Genomic DNA, 21,408 nt, shown 5'->3' with positions numbered 1-21,408 from the left:
ATAAACTCGATAGGTACTCAAACTAGTAAAAAAATAGTCAAAATTTAGCTTCTAATATGTAGATATATTATCTGCGCAAAACAATTATGTAACAATATTTTATTCGCTACTGGGATATACAATAATTTTAAAAATATAGGTCTATTAATATAATATGTAATGTTTCGAAATTATCTATTGACATTGAAAGATTCTCAAATGATGCAAGTCACGACTAAAGACATTATGTAGGTAAATTATATCAGAAAAGAGCGACAAAGAAAATTTATAGCGACATTAATGACTAATCTACTGCTCTAAGCTTTCTTAAGTCGACGTTGCTATTCTTACATCAGTTATAGACAACAATTTTGCAATATATATGGTTACAATATACCATTATAATAAGTAATAATAATAATATATCGGTAAGACGTGTCAACTGATGTATTATTGTAATCATGGTTAATTGGCCAAAGCTGAATCAATTTGACTTTTGTTATAAATTCGCACCTTTTAACAAGGCTCCACCGTTAATATAAGTGCTTTTGTATTATTTTACCTAACTAAGAATCAGTCGTAATTCAACTAAGCTGAAATGCATCCAATTCAAAATGTAAGTTTTTTTGATTTATGTTTTTTTTGTGATAAGAGAGCGTGTTATAATCTCAAGTTATTTTTAATAAGTTAAAATTCAATTCTATAATCGTGTTACAGAATAAAGAACAATGTTTAAATTATTAGTGTCTAAATTAATGTGTTCGGTCAGATCCAACTTAAAGGAAGTACCTTTTATCAATTACCTTTCATTACAATCATTGTATCGAATTTTTTCTTCACATTTTCTAATCGTCTTTTTATTGTGATCCCTGACTTAATAGGTAGGTGATAAAGTTTTTACCCACTTTATTTTGTAAGTTAATAGTCAACTGTTTTCGTTGTCAGTGTGTATTTAGCATTGGTACCTAAGTGTGAATAGTACCTGAATATGCTGCAAGGGTTGCAAAAAAACGACTCAAATGAAATAGTACAAAACTGAAATCCATTACAAGTAACATTTATTTATAAATCGACTTTTATATAACCTACCTATATAAAACAAAATTTAAAATTTACATTCCACCAATATTATTTTTCAGTACCAACGAGAAAATTTTACAACACACCACGTTTGCTCGCACAATTATTAAAAAGGTTTCCTATAGCTTGTTTTAGAGCGTGTTCAGAAAAAAAACTTTGACATCTTTATTTTAATGTACTTATATAAATATTTTCCTTTTGTTAGTTTCTCAAATGAGTATTTTCCGACTAACTTTCTTCAAGGCATGCTCGCCTTTCATTTTCTTGAAGCTCAGAGGTCACTTCTGTTCTTAAAGCGTTTTTTCCTGCTCTCACGTGGCATAGTTTCCAAACCCGATATTCTGGAAAATTTGAATGTTTATGCACCCGTCAATAACATGCGTGGTCGCAGCCATGACCTATACTGGGTGAACGCTGTTTCCAATCAAGTCAGACTCACCAGGCACCAATAGTGGCGGCTGATCAATGCACTCCCTAGAGATGTAGATATTTTTAGCGATGCATTAAGTATTCTGTTTTTAAAATTCTATTTTATTGTTTAATTTGTATTTTTTTGAATTATTGTTGTTTTTTTCTATAAAATTATTTTTTTCTTTGTTTTTTTCTCTCTACATTGTTTTTTCTCTAGTTGGTTTACTTGTACTTTTTATTCTAAATGTCATGCTGTGAATGTCTTGAATTATAAATTTGTTATTTGTGATCAATGTGTCTTTTTTTAAAATAAACAACTATTTTATTCCGAATAAATTATATATTAAATAAAGAGTTGTTTTACAAAAAAGAAAAATAACGAAATAAATAAAATACTATGTGACAGCAATGTAATCGTGCGAGGGGTTGATGAAAGCTGTAGTAGATTTTCCGCATGGCAAGTGTCCACATGCGTAGGCCAGAAGATTGATGGGCGATCAATTAACCCTCTCAGCCCTGCAGAGGGACGGAGGGAGGGTCGCGATTCTGTCTGCCTTCGTCTGCTGCGGTCAGTGATAAGTTGCGCTATCATTCTGGCCCATTTCAGATGATCTTGTGACACGGAAGAAAGATTTTAACATAATACTGTGTGTGGGTTGGTAAGGAAATGAGATGGAGTTTGTGACACCAATTTTTATATTAAATATTCTCCCTTGGTATACTCATCTTTTTCTGGTCAGAATTATATTATCATGTGATATATTATTTACCCAAGTGAAGTGTCTAATAAGTAAACCTCAGCCATCGCCGTTTCAAAATATTCACGTTTTTTATACCACTAAATTTCTTGATTTCGAAGTAACTAAATAATTGAAAAATTATGGAATTCCGGGAGTGGTGAAACAATTTAAAATCAATCTTCAGTAAAAAAAAATGATAATTATTTTTCATTGTAGTATCCTTGATTCAGTGCAAGGATACAGTGAATTGAGATAATAAATAACAACCATTTTTCGTGAATAAAATCTATTTTTACACTTGCTAATAATAATTTGCATTTAAAAACATAATTTTGAAAAACAACCCTCATATAAAAAGTTGGACTAAGTGGAACCCAAACTCATATAATCAATATCATAATATGCATATACATTTAGTGCTTGAATAAAATAAATATATTTAATATTAATACTGTCGACCGATGGTACCTATTTGGTGGAATTTAAATATATTTGATTAAATATAATTATGGAAATTATGTAATAATTTAAGATTCTATGAAGTAGGAGTTCTTATTACTTTTAGCTAGAATAATACGGCTTGTGGCTTGAAGGTTGTTTGAAAACGTCTAGAAAAAATGATGTATCTATATGGAGTACCTAAAACTAAGTCCGCTTATAAAATATTCTTTCGTAACTCTTTTACATTGTTAGTACACATTCATAATTAAATATTTGATAATCCTGGAGTAAGGATTAAAATTATCATGATATATCATTGATATATCTCATTAGTTAATTCCATTAAATTCTAAATACGTTGCCACTTCACAAACATACTACAAACACTTCAATTATTCATAATTTGTTTATTATATTTTATTGTAATCCTTGACTTAATAATAAGTAGGCGATAAAGTTTTTACCTACATTATTGTATTAATTTATTGTATACCTAAGTTAAAATTAATAATTGTATTCATTGTCAGTGTGTACCACCTTTTGGTGAGTGTACATAGTGCCCGAAGATGCCGAAAGGAGAAACTCTGCTCACAAAAAACGACTCAAATGGAATAGTACAAAACTTAAATCCATTAGTATTAAAATTCCAGTACCTTCGGTCGACAGTATTAATATTATTTATTCATTAAAACGTGTTGTTTGACCCACTGTAAAGCGGTGATAAAATGAATGTTAAGATCACGTATGTTTTTTCAATCCCAATCTTAATAATATTCGTACTTATAATAATTATTGTTATTTGTAATAATTACATACTGTAGATAATCTACTCTATTTCAATTATCTAAATAGGGTTAAGGCAAATGGATTACGAAAAATCAATTATTATTTTTACCCTGTCGAAGGTCATGTTCATCTTGGAGTAAAAATTGTAAACAGCAATTGCAATAATTGCATCATTCAATATTAATATTTTTATATGCCCTGTCACTACTTATTTTAAAATATTAAAGATAAATATTTTTGACCATAAAACTAATAATATACTATATAAATTCGTTTGTGATAAATTGTTGGTATGCTTAAAAATAATACAAATCAATTAATTTTAGAAGAAATGTAATTTTATCTGTTAAAAATGTTCTTTATAAAAAATACTTAATTATGTGTTAGTATTAAATTAAGCATTCAATGAATAAGTGGGTATATATTATTATATTTCATGAAATTTTCCAAAAAAGAGTTATTGCATTTAAATGTCACTGACAAAATGTAATTATGTCTTATCAGCCACAGAAAAACGAGAAAAATATTCATTTCTCTTTTAGGAGAAGCTAATTATTTTATAGCACGTTGTTGCCACTCATCTAGGGGGATGCGTTAATATTTTCGACACTTTTAAAATATCTAGGTGTACTACTTTACCATGGTTCTTAAAGCGTGAAATAGCTATATTTCTAAGCCATAATGTAGGTATAACATTACGCTGCCTCAGTAAAAGGGTACACTATTTGACAAAATGTCAGTTTTGACTTATGAATTACTACTATGGAGAATCAGTTGAAGTTTCCGGGGAAGGCTGCACTATTTTTGTAGAAATTTATTTTACCATAATATTTCAGATTAATTGGTATGACATCAACATGAATATCAAAGGAGTATTATTGTTTTAGTGCAATACTATACTTTATTACATACATTGTTTTAATTTAAATATGGGACAGAATTTAAGGTGATTCTTTATAATATTTTAGATAAAACGTGAATTTTTTAGGATATTTACATAATAATAATAATATATAAATACTTTATAAAAATATCTAATCTCTCTGTTTTTGTTATTCAAAAACTTTGACAGCCATTTTCTCTTAACAGGTTTTTGTCAAATTGTGTACTTTTGTACTGAGGCAGCGATTAAATAAATACTTAGATAAGTATTTATATAATTGGATAATTTTATGTACATTTTACTAGATAAGTTATATATAATAAATGTTGCCTAAAAATTAAAAACAAAACGTCAAAACATAATAATTAAACTTTACAGTTTGTCTTTTTTTAAGTGTATTTAAGTAGCTAAATATAAGAATATTTTCATAAATAAAAAAAATTAAAACGACACTCATAAACAAGTTTTTATACTTGGTTTAAAATATCTCTTTCATCGCTATGTCTAATATATACTTCCATTCACGCATACAAGTAATTGTGTGTTGATTATTTTACTTGTTTTTTTATTAAATTTATTTACTGACTATATTTTATCGAATTAATGTTTTTAACTTGTTCTTGTTAGTCAGTTTTTAACTTACGAGTAAAAAATATTTTTGGCATAAGTTGGTCATTGATCTCTTTGGTAGGTATTTTCATATTTTATATATCATCTGAAATCTTCATGTCTGTAATTATTCTGTGCCGGATAATATAATATGTATCTACCTACTAAGTAAAATCGTATATATTTGGATTCTACATTCAATCTCAAATTACCTAAGCATCGTATATAAACGACAAGTTAAAATTAGGATGAAGACTGCCAAGTTTTGTAAATACGTTGTATCCATTAAAATAAAACATACTACATAATTATATTACACAACTTATAATATCATCTTAGATTTCATCGGTTTTATCACTAAAAATACTAATGATCTATTATAAGGTTTTGACGATTATTATAATATGCTTATTGAGTGTATTATTATTATTAATAAGTGAGGAGTTTTTTTACTAACACTTCAATTATTCATAATTTGTTTGTAATTTTTTATTGTAAACCTTGATTTTATAAGTGGGTAATGGAGTTTTTACCTACTTTATTGTATTGATTAGTTATTAGTTCGAGTTAATAGTATTCGTGGTAAGTGTTTATTTGCCTTTTGGTGAGTGTACACGGTGCCTGAAGGTGCCGAAAGGCGAAACCCGGGTCGCCAAAAACGACTCAAATGGAATTTAATTCCATTAGAATTATTTCTATATATATTTTGTATCATGTAAGAGTAAACACTTTTCTAAAATATGTACGGTATGTATTTATAATCAAAGTTAATTAAAGTACAAATAAAACCTATCAATCTCATTAAAATCATTTAAAACTTTTTTATTGTTTCTTAAGAAGTAAGATATCGTCTTTTTCTTATACTAAAGAAAGATTTATATATTATTAATATCTCTCATGTTATACATCCATGATATTTAATGTTATTTCGTGACGAATTTTGGTCTCGCAATCATTTTCTATGCTTAATAAAATAATTGTATTGCTCTAAAACAGAAATGAGATATTATTATGGGGGTAAATTTTGAGGTAAATTGTAATATTATTATTTAATGTAAACAAAAATGAGAAAATGGCCCATCAGAAGTATTTCATTCCGCGGCTGGGACGTGACGTCACGTCTCCTTCCTAATAACTGTATTTCAAATATCATCACGTCCTCAACAGGCAACAACCAACATCCAAAGCCCCCCTTTTTATCCCCTCCCCCAGTTTAATTATGAAACTTTTTTTGTTTAGACGTTTTCAGCTGTATCTGATTGAAAAAAAACGTCACGAAAATCTGATATTACTCGGACGTGTTTTTTTTATGCCGAAACCGCAAAATAATTTCTCTGATAAGGGTGGCGTTAATTTGAATGAATCTTTTGAAATGCATTGTTTCAAAAAAAAAACGTTCATCTAAATTTAGCAGTGTTGTCATTTCATTTAATTAAAAAAATATGCTTTGTCCAGTACTTATATACATTCGAATTTAATACAATTCTACAGACATTATGTAAAATTTTTAAATTGCAATGTTTTTGAGTATTATTTTAGTCGATATAAATTGACAGAACAGTATTGTTTAAAAAAGTCACTTTTCAAAGTGCATATAACCAAAATCTTCAGTGTGTATTTACCGCAATTTTGTAATGTAATTTATCTAATATATTAAGTATATTAATTTTAAACTATTACTGGCCATAAAGTCCAATCGCAGTTGAGTGTGAAACAGTAATGCAATAGTAGAAAGAAAAGGTTCACATTGATATCCAGGCTTTGAGAAAACCACATGGCTATATAATTTATTGTGAACTCACCGGGAATCGAACTTTGAGCCCCTTCTGAGAACCCAGTAAGAGAGATGTGTCGAACCAGTATAAAAAAGGGAATGTATAAGGAAATATAACAACGGTATGCAATATATTATTAGAATGCTAAAAACTGAATTGGCTAGGGCTGTAATGGGCTAACTATAAATACAGGGATATGTCAAATGTAAATTAATAATAATATGGCTTCATCATTATTTATTATTTATTATATAATTATGTTATTGATGTTATGTCACATTATGTCACGTTTGGTATTAAAGACTAAAGATTAAAGGTATATAAAGATATGATAGGAAACTCTTCAATATTAAAAATACTACGAATTTGAGTTTTGGTGGCAATCATCTAACGATTATAACGGATTCATAGAAAACGTAAAAATATGCATGTGACTCCTCTAAAAATATCAAATTTTATTGATTTTATTACAGAAAACCTTTTTTAAATATAAATGAAACGAACATACAAGTACATAATTCTGAAAACATTCACAAAAATATAGCCAATAGAAAAAATAATTTTCGAAAATCAACCGGCAGGAATCGAGCCTGCGTCTCTTGGGTATCGCGCCCTGTGCATTACCACTTAAAATTTAACTATTGGCTTTTATTAATACCTGCTCATTAGTGCTCTCCACATCGAGTTACGGTAGGCGATCGATTTTTGTATTCTAAATTAAAGTATTTATTACCTACTTTAATTACTAACCGACGACACGTATCTCTCTAATATTTTTTGTTGCAACTTTCTTGAACTTGCTAATAATTAGAATAGTACATTCTAAAATCTTGTGAATTATTCGCTGAATAAAATAAATAGTTGAATGTTTATTTGAGGCGGACGAAACCGGTCCAAATTTATTAAATAAAAAAGTGGAATAAGTACAAAAAAAAGTTTTATTAATACAAATCATTAATAGAATTATGTATGTTCAATAATTAAAATGGTACATTCTAAGATCTTGTGAATTATTCGCTGAATAAAAGAAAAAGTTAATAAATCAATCGGTTACTAAAAATATAAAGTTTTTCAATCGACCTCCAGTAAATAAATATATTAAATTAATAATGTAAAATTTTGTCAAACTTACCTCTTCTTGGATCAGTGTAAGCATACGCATGCTATAGTCGTGCTGAGGGTTGTTGATAAAACGGGTGAAAATATCTCTGATGAGTGGTTGGATCTTGGAGTCGTATGTGGAGTAGTCAAGAAGTACTGCAACACCAGCCAATCCAAACAGGAAGCCAAATATTTGAGTGATGATGTACTGCAAAAGAGAAGAAAATAAAATATTAAGACATTTTCGATTCGGATATTATTTTATAGGAAACTGTGAAATAAAGCAATATGAAGCATTTTAATAATAAATATAAATCTATTAGTATTCTGAAAAAACCTCAAATGATTGAGAAACGTATATTAAGACGTAGGTATTGTTAAACAGGAAGTTCATATTATTTTACCAAATAATTATGTACCTATCGTAATAACGAATAAAGTATTATAATTTATAAATCGTCTCTGTTCTGGCAGAACACACTAACTGGAGAATACTAGTTTTGAGTAATTTGACTTTGAAGATGTTAAAATGTTTGAAATGATCTATCATGTGAGTTTATTAAGAAATCGTAAAAAGGATGATTTTAAAATAAAGACTGTTTATTTATTAAGAAGGTTACCAGACGGTAAAGTTTGAAATAAAGAAAATTTTGGTGTAACTAACTCAATATGTATTTTTTTAGAATTAGTGTCTTCTGCCAGAACAGTGACGATATTATATGAAAAGTATCAGAATTTAATTGAAAATACTGAAAAATGATTCTATGTCATTTTTATAAAGCGGTACCCGTGACTGACTGACTGGTTTATAAATTATAGGTACTATTAAGTGACATGGATAATTACAAATTTACGTAAAATGAGTAGGCAGTGATTAACATAGGCATAGTTCTGTGGGTGTACCATATAATCTCTCATCATAGTATATAAGTTATGATAATCTATTTAGGTACCGAATAACGTATGCTAATTTGTAAATTAGTTGATAAGAAAGGCTTGTTACATCATTCATATAATCTAGTTGACAACACGTATCAGAGGTCAGTTAACCCGCCTCAGTATTTGACTATCACCGATTTCATAATAACACAATGTTTTATTGATAAAATTAGTTATTTGTAATACTCGCTCAGTAACTTTGTATTTAGGAATGTCGTGATTAATTCTTTTATATTATTTTATAAGGCAATCAGGAAATGCTGAGGGATCACATTTGCGTTAATCCAGCGCAGTTCATGCAGTAAACAGTGACATGTAGCCTCAGGTCATAGCCCCAAGCTGTTGTGGATTTCTTTTGTTTGAAATTAATATAAAATCTCGGGGCATGAGAAATCTGTTATCATACGTCGTAAATTCTTTCCAACCAACGGTCGAATCTCTAATCGTCGAATCAGTAAACTTTTCTCATAAATACGCCGTCGTAATTTAAATTGTCAAATTAGTATTTAAATATAAATATACTGTCTGTAATAATTTGTATCAAATATTGTTGAAGGGAATAAATTGGTATTTACTCAAACACGCATCCACCTTCGATTCATTGAAGTCCATCTACCTACCACATCCATCAACCTCCTCTTCCCCTCTCCAATAGTTCCGACCGTAAATAAATACTCAAAAACCATCTCTTACTATGTTTAGTCAGTATAATTCTCATATCTATATAATGGATATATCCTTAGAAAATCTTTACTCAGTTATGTAAACTGCCAAAGGTGAAAATTATAAAATATTAGTTATTCTTACATATTTCTCCAAAATAATAGGTACACACAATTATGTAACAATCAGTTTAACGTGGAAGTATTAAATGCTTTGACAAAAAATACAATAAATAGTTCATACTAGGCAGTGAAAGAGCGGCCATAGAAATGGGACTCCAGGTCAATCAAGAAAAAACAAAATACATGCCTGTAAGTGAGGTTCTTTCAAGCTCACCACTCACGATTGACACGTATCAGTTTGAAAGGGTCGACTAGTTCATATATCTGGGATCATGCATAGCCCCTCAAAACGATATCACTCAAGAGGTTAGCAGAAGGATTACTCTGGCAAACAATTAATCTTACTACGGTTTACAGAGACACTTCAGATCAAGACTCCTCTCAAAGAAAATTCTCTCTATAATTCTATTAATTCTCAAAAAAAAAGAAAGTTGTACAAAACCCTCATCAGACCCATATTAACCTATGGGTCGGAATGCTGGGCTTTATCAAAAAAAGATGAGAGGAAGCTGGATATCTTTAAAGAAAGATATTAAGAAGAGTCTTCGGAGCTGTATATGAGGAGGATGGCACGTGGCGAGGAAGGTACAACCATGAACTATATGCGTTGTATGAAGATCCCCCTGTAGTCTTACACGTGAAAGTAGAGCGACTTCGTTGGATAGGCCATGTCACAAGGATGGAAGACACCTAACCACCAAAGAGGCTTCTCTTCAACAGACCAGAAGGGAAAAGGAGGGTCGGGAGACCTAGACTGCGGTGGCTGGACTGTATAGAAAGAGACACAGCATCCCTGAGACTAATGCGGTGGAGGGAGCTTGCGGCAGACAAAGGGGAGTGGAGACGTTTCATGTAGACGGCCAAGACCCACATTGAGTTGTAGTGCCGGTGATGATGTCTAGGCAGTGATATATGTATATTACTGAAAACGGGATTTCTTCATTCCTCCTTGTCACAAAAACTATTGTATGTAAAACCTTTGCTATGACAATAATATTTGACGCAATATAGTATATCACCAAGCTATATTTAAAAATAGGTTACGGTAAATATTGTTTTCTTTAAAGTAAAATATATAATTTGAACATTTACTTTTTTCACAAGATTTAGTGAACTCTCGCTGAACCCTGGTTAGGAATCACTATATTGGTATTTATAATGTATTATATATTACAATGAATTTTATGGGTACTTAAAACAATCTGCTTTTTATTTTATTTAAGTTTTCAGATAATAGACTAAAAACATGGAAATGAAGGGTTGATTCTTTATTTTGAAAGAATATTAAATTGAGCTTAATTGCTTTTGAAACAAACTTAACAGCAAGTAAACTTAATTTATACTCGCATTTGGACAGTTTACAAGAATATTGGTGAGAATATATATATATATAGAAACCCTCAAACACATACATATTTTGTACGAGGCACCTTATGCCTTTTAGGAGAAATTAATTAAAAATCCTATTCTGTGAATTTGTAGCCTCACAAAATGAGCACGGTGCTTAAAAGATAGCAATTAAATTAAGTTTTAATTTAATTAAACTATTTTTTTAACAATCCTTTAACTTTTTAATCTGTTGTAAAACTTCAAATTATGACAGTTCAAAGTAAATAACAATGAATTGGTTCCAACCAAAAAGTTGAATCTTCTTCTAAATGGAGTCTTTTGTAGTGTCATTCATTCAATGAACAAGTTTTAATTTGATGTATCTTACATTTTTATATGGAAGAAGGAAATAATATAGTGGAGAACATAGAGGGTTTGAATGAGAATTAGAGGTTTCTGTTTACTTCACTGTAATACTTTTAAACTCAATCTCTATACAATAAAAATTACTTCAACATTTTGGTTTCACTGCTATAATAATAGTATATACATGGCTCGATTTTTTACTATATGATTTATTACATTTCAACATTTACCTTATAGTACATAGCGACAGAACATTTACCTATACAACTGTCAACCACGGGTTTGAATTTCTCACATAAATGTATTGCACGAATGATTACCAACCATTTTTTATACAAAAAGATAACCTGTAGTTGCATGGCAAAGAGTGGAGGTAGGCTGTTATGATCCGATATAAATTGTGCTCACTAAACTTTGTCATTCATACGTACCTATTAGTTTTTATTGAACTAAGCTTGTAGATAGAACTGGATAGTTTTTAAAATTCAATTAAACCCTGTGTAAACCAAATCATTGCATCATTTCATCACAATAAGATACGAAACACAAAACTAAGTTGTTAGAGTACATGAGCGCGAATTCAGGAGACGCGAGTTCGAATTTTGCTGGGTGTTATATACTTTTCCTAGAGGTTATATATTTTTCTGATGAGTTTTCAAATTATAAAAATTAAGATAGACTCTTTTTTAAGCCTTTTATCAACTGACTGAGGTCAAGAAGCATACCTATCGAAAATAAATGCATTGAAAAGTTAACAACAACAGATATGATTTTCACATCCATTCGTGGGATCTATTTGACTAAATAACGAGTGGTTTTGATTTGAGCTTCAGCCATATATTGAGAGCTTTTTAATATTATTAATAATCTCGTATATTTATATATTTTTTTTTTTAAATTTTAAAATTAATAATTTTTGTGATTTAAATGTTTGTAGGATACAAAAACTGACACTTGTAATAGATGTATACTATTATTAAAGTTTTGTGTTCATCCTGTAGCCATATAAAATAGCGAGCTGTCCTTTTGCGTAATGTCTCCATGTTATTGTGTCCTCTCTCCCGGCACGACCTTTTAATTTCCCGGGCACATTCCCACTCGGCGTGCCATATTAAAATGTAACAATTTATCGCTTAGAGCGTGACCATAATGTCGCGATGCAGCCGCAAACGTGGACCGCTTGGCGCTGCTGGTAATCGAGGGACCGGGATTCTTAATTTGAAATATTTCGCAATGCAAAATGGCGGATAGTCGTGAAGGAAATGTCATTTCAGCAAAACATGTTAGCCCACCGTAATTAATTTGTACCATATATTATTAAAGTATGCATATTAATATCTTAAATCCATTTATCATTTTACGTATGCAACCAATAAAAATGAAATATTTTTAAAATACAAAATAAGTTTCCCACCCTCTCTGCTTAATTATTATAAGTTTTATTTTTACCAAAATTTTCTTTCCCATATTACATAGTATTTTCTACTCCTAATATACCATTATGATAATAATCATAACCTACATATACCTACACTTATATAAACTTTTGCGTCAATTTCAGTAATTATGTAATTATGCATCATACAGGTCACCATGTGAGCAAAACAGGTGCCGTAAACGATTTTTATATGAGTAAATACCTAATGGTAATTGTAACTTACTCATTATTAGTGTTGATGATTTCAAGTGAGGAAACAGCATTGAATTTTAAATCCTAGTCCATTATTTACAGATCTACTCACTTAGAGTTTTCAATGTATTTTTTTTATTGCTGCTCTAAACATTTCAAATAAAAAATTTTTGAACGTTTCAACTCTATATTTTGTAATTCATAAGTCAAAACTGACATTTTATCAAATACTATACCTTGTACTGAGGCAGCGAAATATTGATCCAAAATAATAATATAATCGAACAATAAAATATGTGAGAAATATTAAAAAATCTATCATCTTTAAGTATCACTTTAGTTAAGATATTCTCTCTTGATACAGTGGTCTTTAGTTGAAAAATCTTCGCACTGCGAATCCATGCTGTCGCCTACATACTGTCGTCATAAACGTGAATAAAATTAGCGGAGCCTAAAACAATACATAAACTCCCAGCTACTTTAGCTTTCGAGTTGATAGGTTCATTTTAAAATTTACTCAGCGTGGGTTGACACTTTTTTGTATTGAGCTAACAAATAACATTTCCGGCAAATTTATATTTAGCGAAAATTATTATTTAAAGAAAATTTAATATTCTTAAGATAGACAGATACAAATTTCTCATTATGTTCTACGACACAATTAATCACATAAAGTCTCCCAGTTTGCGGAATCCTTACATTGCAAACTTCAAATTGTAGTATGAGGGCAATGCAAACAAAACTTACTTTCAGTTATGTTAGCTTACAACAGGAAAAGTCAAATATTTAATAATTAATTAACCTAATTGATATACAGTATAAGGGGAGCAGGTATTTCAATTATATCAGCTGTGAAAATTATTTATTTTATTATTTATGTAATTTTTTGAAAGCTTATTTATTCATCACTGAATGCCTAGTTACATTATCTAACTAATTGCTAATAATGTTATAGATTTTAATGAGCTTTTAAATCGTCGATTAAAGCAAACTTTTATTTGAGTAAAAAATACTAATCCGTAGTTTCGTAATTATTGTCTACACACTATTATTATAGCTACTGATGACAGACGCAATAAATTGGAGATGAGTCTTGAACACAGAAAATTTCGTGTCCGGAAACTTATACGTATGAAAATCGTATCACACTTCACCGTGAAATGTTGTATCGGAAGTATATGGCCGTATATTAAAGACCGTTCAATCTCTTTGGATCGTATAGTCCTGACATAAAAATCATGTCTAAATAAAACACCGTTCTTGTCGGTTTACACTTTACAGGTAGCCAGGAGCAAAAAAATATTGAAAATAGCCGATATACTGGATTATTTGTTAGGTTAGGTTAGGTTTTCATTCATGAATTTTGCCAAAATTAGTTATAAAAATTGAATTAATGTTCATATTGAATCTAATAAAATTGGAGACCGGATAGTATACGTTCAACTCTTTCCGATAAGAAAGCTCATGGCGAACTGTACGAAATGTTTTACCCGAACCGAACGTTGTAACCAAAAATTTGGCCAGTTTTCTTAAGGTTTAGTTCATTGTTCTTTCTAGTTCACACTAAGATTGTAAAATATGCGGATTTTCATACTTTCTATTGAAGCAACCACCTCATTTGTTTTGTGAAAAATTGCGTTTGACTATTTAGAGTATTTAGCATCAGTTTTTTAACATTATACATACTTAGATAATATATAATTTATAGCATTATATTGATTTTCTAGATTAATATGACATTATTCACCTTTGTCACAATAATAAGAACTGTAGCTTCAGTTAATCATAAAAAAAACTCTTGTTTGGAAATGCAAGTATATAGATACCTCATTTCTACAGAACTAACAGTCAAAAGTATTACAGTAGGTATGTCATATTATATCCTTCCATAATTTGCGATCCATTTTGAATCTGTCACCAGTCTCACTCTTATCAAAATTATTATGATTTACCAAGCTATAAAATTCCTAACTACTAAATCACAATAGCGATACTGCCCGGGATTATGATCATTAATTTTATTGTCTGTTTATAAAACTCTATTTAAATACAATTGTAATTACCTTTCTTATTTAACACAATTACTGCTAAACTTTTAATAACCTTTCAATTATCACATTTAAATAACACGTTAATTATATCTAATGGCCAGGTAGTCCAAACGCGCCAGTCGCGGTGTTAGCACTAAATGAGTTGTGTAATGTCGCACGAAAATTATTTCTCGGTTGACAATCTCTTATTCGGTGAATGTATAACGGACAGATCATTTGACAACAATTCCGAGTTGATGTTCTAAAACTAATAAGTGATGAGAGTGCAGGGAGATAAGTCAATCTGGCTCGCTGCGGACTTACTTCCTCGTTCGTCTTGTTTGTGCGAACCAACTCAACTCAACTCGACACTAACTCTAGAAATGTATTTTACCCGATACAGAAAGTGTACTCTTGTATTAAATTTACTAGAGATGGGATTGCATTGTTTGCATACTCTGATAAAATTTAAAATGGACGCGAGTTCATGTTACAAGGGATAATAATATCCAAAAGTTCTAGTAATGTATGGACAGGGAATCTCCAATGGATTCGATCTTTGTGAGGAATTTACTTACTCGATTATTGAAAATATAAAGCTATAATTTAACATACTTAATTTAAAAATACTTCGGATATAATATGCCTGCTAAACTTCTAAAAATAAGTATTTTGAAATTATGTATGTGAAATAAAGAATGTTCTATTCTCAATTATTCACTGAACAAAAAAAATAGTTAATAAAAATATCAGCAGAAAGAAAAACGTAACAACTAAAATTTAGAGAGATATACTTACCTACTTAAATAATATATTTTTTTGAAATCAAGATAAACTAAGATAACAAGATAAGAGATTTTAATTTTGAATGAAGAATGCTACATTCAAACATTTTAGCATTGTTCAGCCTTGAATTAAAAATTATATAATATTATAATAGTAAATAATTTTAGTTCTAGAACAATATAACAATATAATATTGAGAAATTCATATTGGGTATAATACGCAATTTTATAAAATTATCAAAAGTATAAGGGAACAAACAAAAAAGGCAAACATATTATTATCCACCGAGATCTCAAAGTGGAAATGTATAGGTCACATCACTCAAAGGACGGTTATCGCTGGACAAATCGCATAATCAAGTGATGACCAATATATTATAAAAATACATTAACGAAATGCTGTATGGCGAAATGCATGTGGGGTATGAAATGCTGTGATCGTTCAATATGTATCTAAAACGTAGTGAATATATCATACTATGGTGGAGTGGAGATGACAACACGTTGAGGAATTGGACTAATAAATGGTATCAAATATTGGTACCCGAGATAATATTAAAATCATTAAAAAATTAATTCGTAGAAATGAAATACCTGGGACTTATTAAGTGCTGAGATAATAGTAATTACATACATCTGAAACATATATTGGATGTTGTGCAAAGTCAAGAGTTAGCCCATCACTAATATCTAGTATTACAATACAGCGTAATGCTTTACTTCGGCTTGAGAGACTTTGTTGTGATGTGGTTTGGTTTGAATTTTATATGCTGCTTCTAGTTGAAGCTATTGTTATGGTCTGCTTGTTTGAATATTTGAATTTGGAATGGAAGAATATTCAAATCTAGCGAAACAAATGAAGCTACTTTTTATGTCACAGTAAATAACCTCGCAATTGTATGCAGACTTGTTTCAACGCAAACTATATAGAATTCAATATAATCAATGGATTTTATGATTACGATGAAAAATCAAATAAAAATATGGTAAGAATTCACTAATTAATACAATATTTCTATTATATTTTTCAAAATAGAATTTTCATATTTAAATTTAATAATAATAAATTAATGTACAGCATAATGCATCTAATGTTATGGTTGGGAACAATTTTGACATAACATAATATATTAAGTATTATGTTTTTAATTCATTTCTTGCATGGCTCAGTATTAGTATATAAGTGTCACAAAATTCCACAGGTGTCGGTGAGCACAATTAACGCAAAATGACCCGAATCATTAAACATTTAAGTTAGGTTCCCACACTGAGTCTTAATCGGTCGTATCACGGGACCCTACGTTTGGTGTGAAACATCATTTTTTATGACTGGGAATGTCTCAGGAGCAGTTACCTAATACTAAGGTCGCCATGCACTTAAATGTACTTTAACTGAATTTACATGGCTTTAAGTTAAGGGGGACATGCTCTGCGTAGGTCAAAATGGAGTTTTATTGCATTTTCAAAGCATGATCCTGGACATTCCTTAAACGTTGTAGATAATTTGGGATTACAGAGATTATCAATATAATTTTTTATCGTAAACATTTCAGTATAATAATGTCGACATAAATTATACTGATGGTTTTATAAATGCGTTTAAAAATTAATAAATGTAATAAATCTTAACACCACTGCACATTTATGTACTGAAATATGACTATACTCTAAAACATTAGAGCGAGAGGTTTAAAAGAATACTATTTATGTAATAAAAATACTTTATGCAGTCATCAAATGTTTATAATAAATATAAAGGATGATAAGGCTTCAAAATTAAATAAATAGATTACCAGCAACGTTTAAGGATTGTCTAGGATCATGCTTTGAAAATACAATAAAAGCTACACTTTGACCTACGCTGAGCATGTCCGCCCTTAAGAATAAACTTAAAATTGTAGTCAGTAACAAAAATATAATATAAAACTGCCAGACAAACATGGTAAACTCCTTTTTTACTCGATTCTCAACCAAAATAATATTACCCTTGATAATAACATATTGTATACGAACATGTACATTAATACCGAGATTATTTTCAGGGACTAAAAATGAAATTGTTATCTTTTACGCGAGAAAGGTCGTGACGCATTTTTTTCTTCTAGAGTAGTAGAGGAAGTAAAAGAAGAACATAATAGTATATAGTATATACATGCAATAAATGATTTATTTTTTCGATTCATTAAAAAAATCTACTACGTATATTATATTACATAATAATTTTAAAATGATCGTCTAAAAATATTTTGCAGTAGATATTATAAATGTAAACATAAAGTGGCACAACAAATTTGAACACAAGAGGAGAACGCCGAGCAGTAGCCGACGCAACGGCGTAGTACTCAGGTGACAATGAGCAGTTCCGGTTCCGCCGGAAGACACCGGGGTGACCCTCTAATCTCTACCCCACATTCTCTTGTTTCCTTTACACACCTTGTACCATGAAGTATAATGTAACGCGCATAGTTGAAGCAAATAGGTTACAAAGGTTAAATTTAGTTACAAAAATATTGTATACTTTCACGTATCATATTATTAAAAATGTGATTCTATGTCTATCATAATCACATAAATCTATACAAGTATAACGCAATGCGGCTAAAATATTATAACATTAATACTATCGAATTTGAATTTTAATTCTAATGGATTATTTAAGTTTTGTACTATTCCATTTGGGTCATTTTTTGCGACCCAGGTTTTGCCTTTCGGCATCTTCAGGCACTGTGTACACTCACCGAAAGGTAAATACACACTGACAAAGAATGCTATTAACTTTAACATATATAGCAAATCAATGCAATAATGTAAGTAAAGTGTTAGTAAAAACTCCCTACCTTATCAATAATAATAATAATAATAATAAACATACATAATTTTGAAAAAACCTTTCTGGGAGAATATTTATTATAACCAATAGAAAAAATCTTTTTTTGAAAAAAGTAAGTCACCCCTGGCAGGGAATCGAACCCAGCATCTCCCGGGTTTACGCCCCATCCGCGCATTACCTCTATGCTACGCAGTGACATACTAATTGCGACAAATTTTAACTATTGGTCACTTTTAATACCCACTCATCGGCGCTCTTCCGAATCAAGCTACTTTGGTAATCGATTTTTGTTTCTTAAATCAAAGTAGATACTTATTACTTCGATTACTAACCGAGGTCGTGGATTTCTCCAATATTTTTTAGTGTGTGAAAAACAAGTGATTTTCAAAATTATGTATGTTCAATAATTAGAATGATACATTCTTAAATCTTGTGAATTATTCGTTGAATAAAAGAAATAGTTAATTTTAAATAAAAATAATGAAGGTAAAGTCCGGGTCTCAAAAAACGACTCAAATTGAATACTTCGTAAAAAACTTAAAACCATTAAAATATTAAATTATGTTAAAAATGGTTTCAATGCAAGTTATAAAATATAGGGATGATTTTGGTTAATTGTTCTTTGTTAAAGTATTCTTGTAATCGTACATTTCAAAAACTTGCTTAGACAAGTGAGTTAGTTTTCGCGCTGTCATATAATTGATTAAGTCCCTTAAAATCTAAAATTTCTTTTGTTATTTCAATCGATGTTCCTATTATAAATATAAGCACTTTTTAAACAAATTATTAGTCTAGAAACAAAAATATAATGAGAATATATACGTAAGAGAAGTATTGTCTGTTTCCATTTAGTAGACACAGTGATTACAAAATACTGAAAGTTTTATAATTTATTAATACTTCCAAAAATATTTAAGAAATAAAAATATTTCAATAGATACTCAAAGCTTAGCCTTTTAAAATAGATAACAAATTAAACTTTTTCTGTACTGTAGACTGGGAATTATAGATCTCGGTTGTCTACAAGTATACCTATTATACGGAATCCTATCCATCTCAATCTTTGCCAGTGGCAATACCAGGTGACATTAAGATGTCGTATGTTTGCTATTGCAACATATAATTTGTTTTGTGCTCGCGGTGAATCCCACAGGATCAGTGTAATTGTGATGGATGCAGCCAGATGAGACATGACGAAGTGCTTTACTACGAAATTCTGTTGCCATATTGCGAAACAGTATTTTCCCTGCACTAGAAAACCTTTATATTATAAAATTATATGAAATATGTAATTGTGATTAGGATTGAAAATTGTAATAAAAATGATGGTATTCATACTCGCTGCCCTGAACTGCTCCCTATACGAGAAAATATGGTGTGGGACTTAGATTACCTACTTGCAGCTTTTCTACGCATGGTGGTAGATATAATTATTATCTATATTCTATATATCATAGACGGAGTTAATTAATCTAAATAATAAGTATTTTTATAAGAACAAAAAATACAATAAACGGTACAAAAATGAGTAAAAACAGTAATATGTCAACATTTTTTTAATTTTCTTGTCATATTTACTGACATAAAATGGTAATTAGAAATATCCCGTGTAAGAAATAACATGTTCTTTATTATAAAGTGGGTTTTAAAAATGTTCAGGGTGAATTTTGCGACTCATTTATTATAAAAGTGTTGTATGCGATATACATTTTATAACTCTTTGCATGATCACTATAATATTCAAATAATATATTCAACGATCATTTTATGACGTATTGTTGTTTAATTTAATAAAACGTAATTTTTTTTAGTATTTATTCCACTTTTAATCAATAAATTAAGACCGGTTTCGTCCGCCTCAGAGAGACATTTTCAACATTTTTTTGTTTAAAATGTCCCTCTGAGGCGGACGAAACCGGTTCTAATTTATTGATTAAAAGTGGAATAAGTACTTCAAAAAGTGCGTTTTATTAAATTAAATAACAATACAATGCAGTCCCACCATGAATTGACAGTTAACAAAATAAAAAAGATTATTTATGACCTCAATACATTATAGATGACACAATATAAACAGGTGTCATTTGTAAGATGTGACTTAAATATGGTACTTAGCTGATTATAACAATAAAATATTTAGCTGTACTCGATGTGGATAGAATCTTTATATTTGGTAGGCTAATAAATTGTGTTATGTCGAAATAAGCTCAGAATTTTTAAACAATTACTTATGTGAATCGATAATACTGGAGTAATTAAGTGTTCAAATTTGTAAAACAATAAAGTTTTTCAGTTATAACAAATGAGTTTTATAAAAATTTTACGTATGGCATATAAACCGCTGAAGCTAGCTTATATTATTATAATTTATAAAAGTTCTGGTAAAAAAGCTCGCCCTGGAATTTCAATCGAAACAATGCTCCCAATTATAGTGCAAATTTGTTGAAATATTCCTGTTGCGTCTCGTGTCCCCAGACGCCTGCCAGTTGCCAGTTTGCCAGCGAACTCCACTTCCTCGTTGCTCCGCATTAAAATATTCTAATAATATAATGGTTTGCAAACTTTTGGTTGTCAGACACTGTGTTCCATCATTAAAGCTCACATTGACATAATATACGATATGCGTTATTAAAAACGTAAATAATTAAACATTATTTTTTTTAATTATGAGGAAATATAATACAAAGTTTAAGAATGTGATACTCTTCATTGAATATGATATGAATTTAACCATTCGAATTTAGGCAGCAAAGTCGCGAATAGAGATTTGGGTGACTCACAATAATTATGAATTAAGTCCAATTTTCATAAAATTCGATTTCATTGTTTCAGTCAGTCGATAGATAGAACAGATTTCTATATTGTGTGTTAATATCACAATCAAAGCTCTACAGTTTTCCGCATAAAT

The 21,408-nt window shown here is 29.8% G+C and overlaps 1 protein-coding gene across 1 annotated transcript in view; it reads right to left on the bottom strand.

Annotated features, from left to right (window-relative positions):
• Tsp2A (tetraspanin 2A) overlaps positions 1 to 21,408 on the bottom strand; it is a 382,418-nt gene that overhangs the window by 66,827 nt on the left and 294,183 nt on the right. The window contains exon 3 of the mRNA XM_085958921.1: positions 7,837 to 8,013. Coding sequence (XP_085815047.1) covers positions 7,837 to 8,013 — 177 coding nt within the window. The remainder of the gene's footprint in view (positions 1 to 7,836; positions 8,014 to 21,408) is intronic.

The sequence above is a fragment of the Rhyacophila brunnea genome, unplaced genomic scaffold (assembly GCF_057557595.1).
Source record: "Rhyacophila brunnea isolate RB1 unplaced genomic scaffold, BYU_Rbru_1.0 scaffold_8, whole genome shotgun sequence".
Taxonomy (NCBI): domain Eukaryota; kingdom Metazoa; phylum Arthropoda; class Insecta; order Trichoptera; family Rhyacophilidae; genus Rhyacophila; species Rhyacophila brunnea.
Note: the sequence above shows the minus strand (reverse complement) of the source record. Positions and strands in the feature narration are given on the sequence as shown.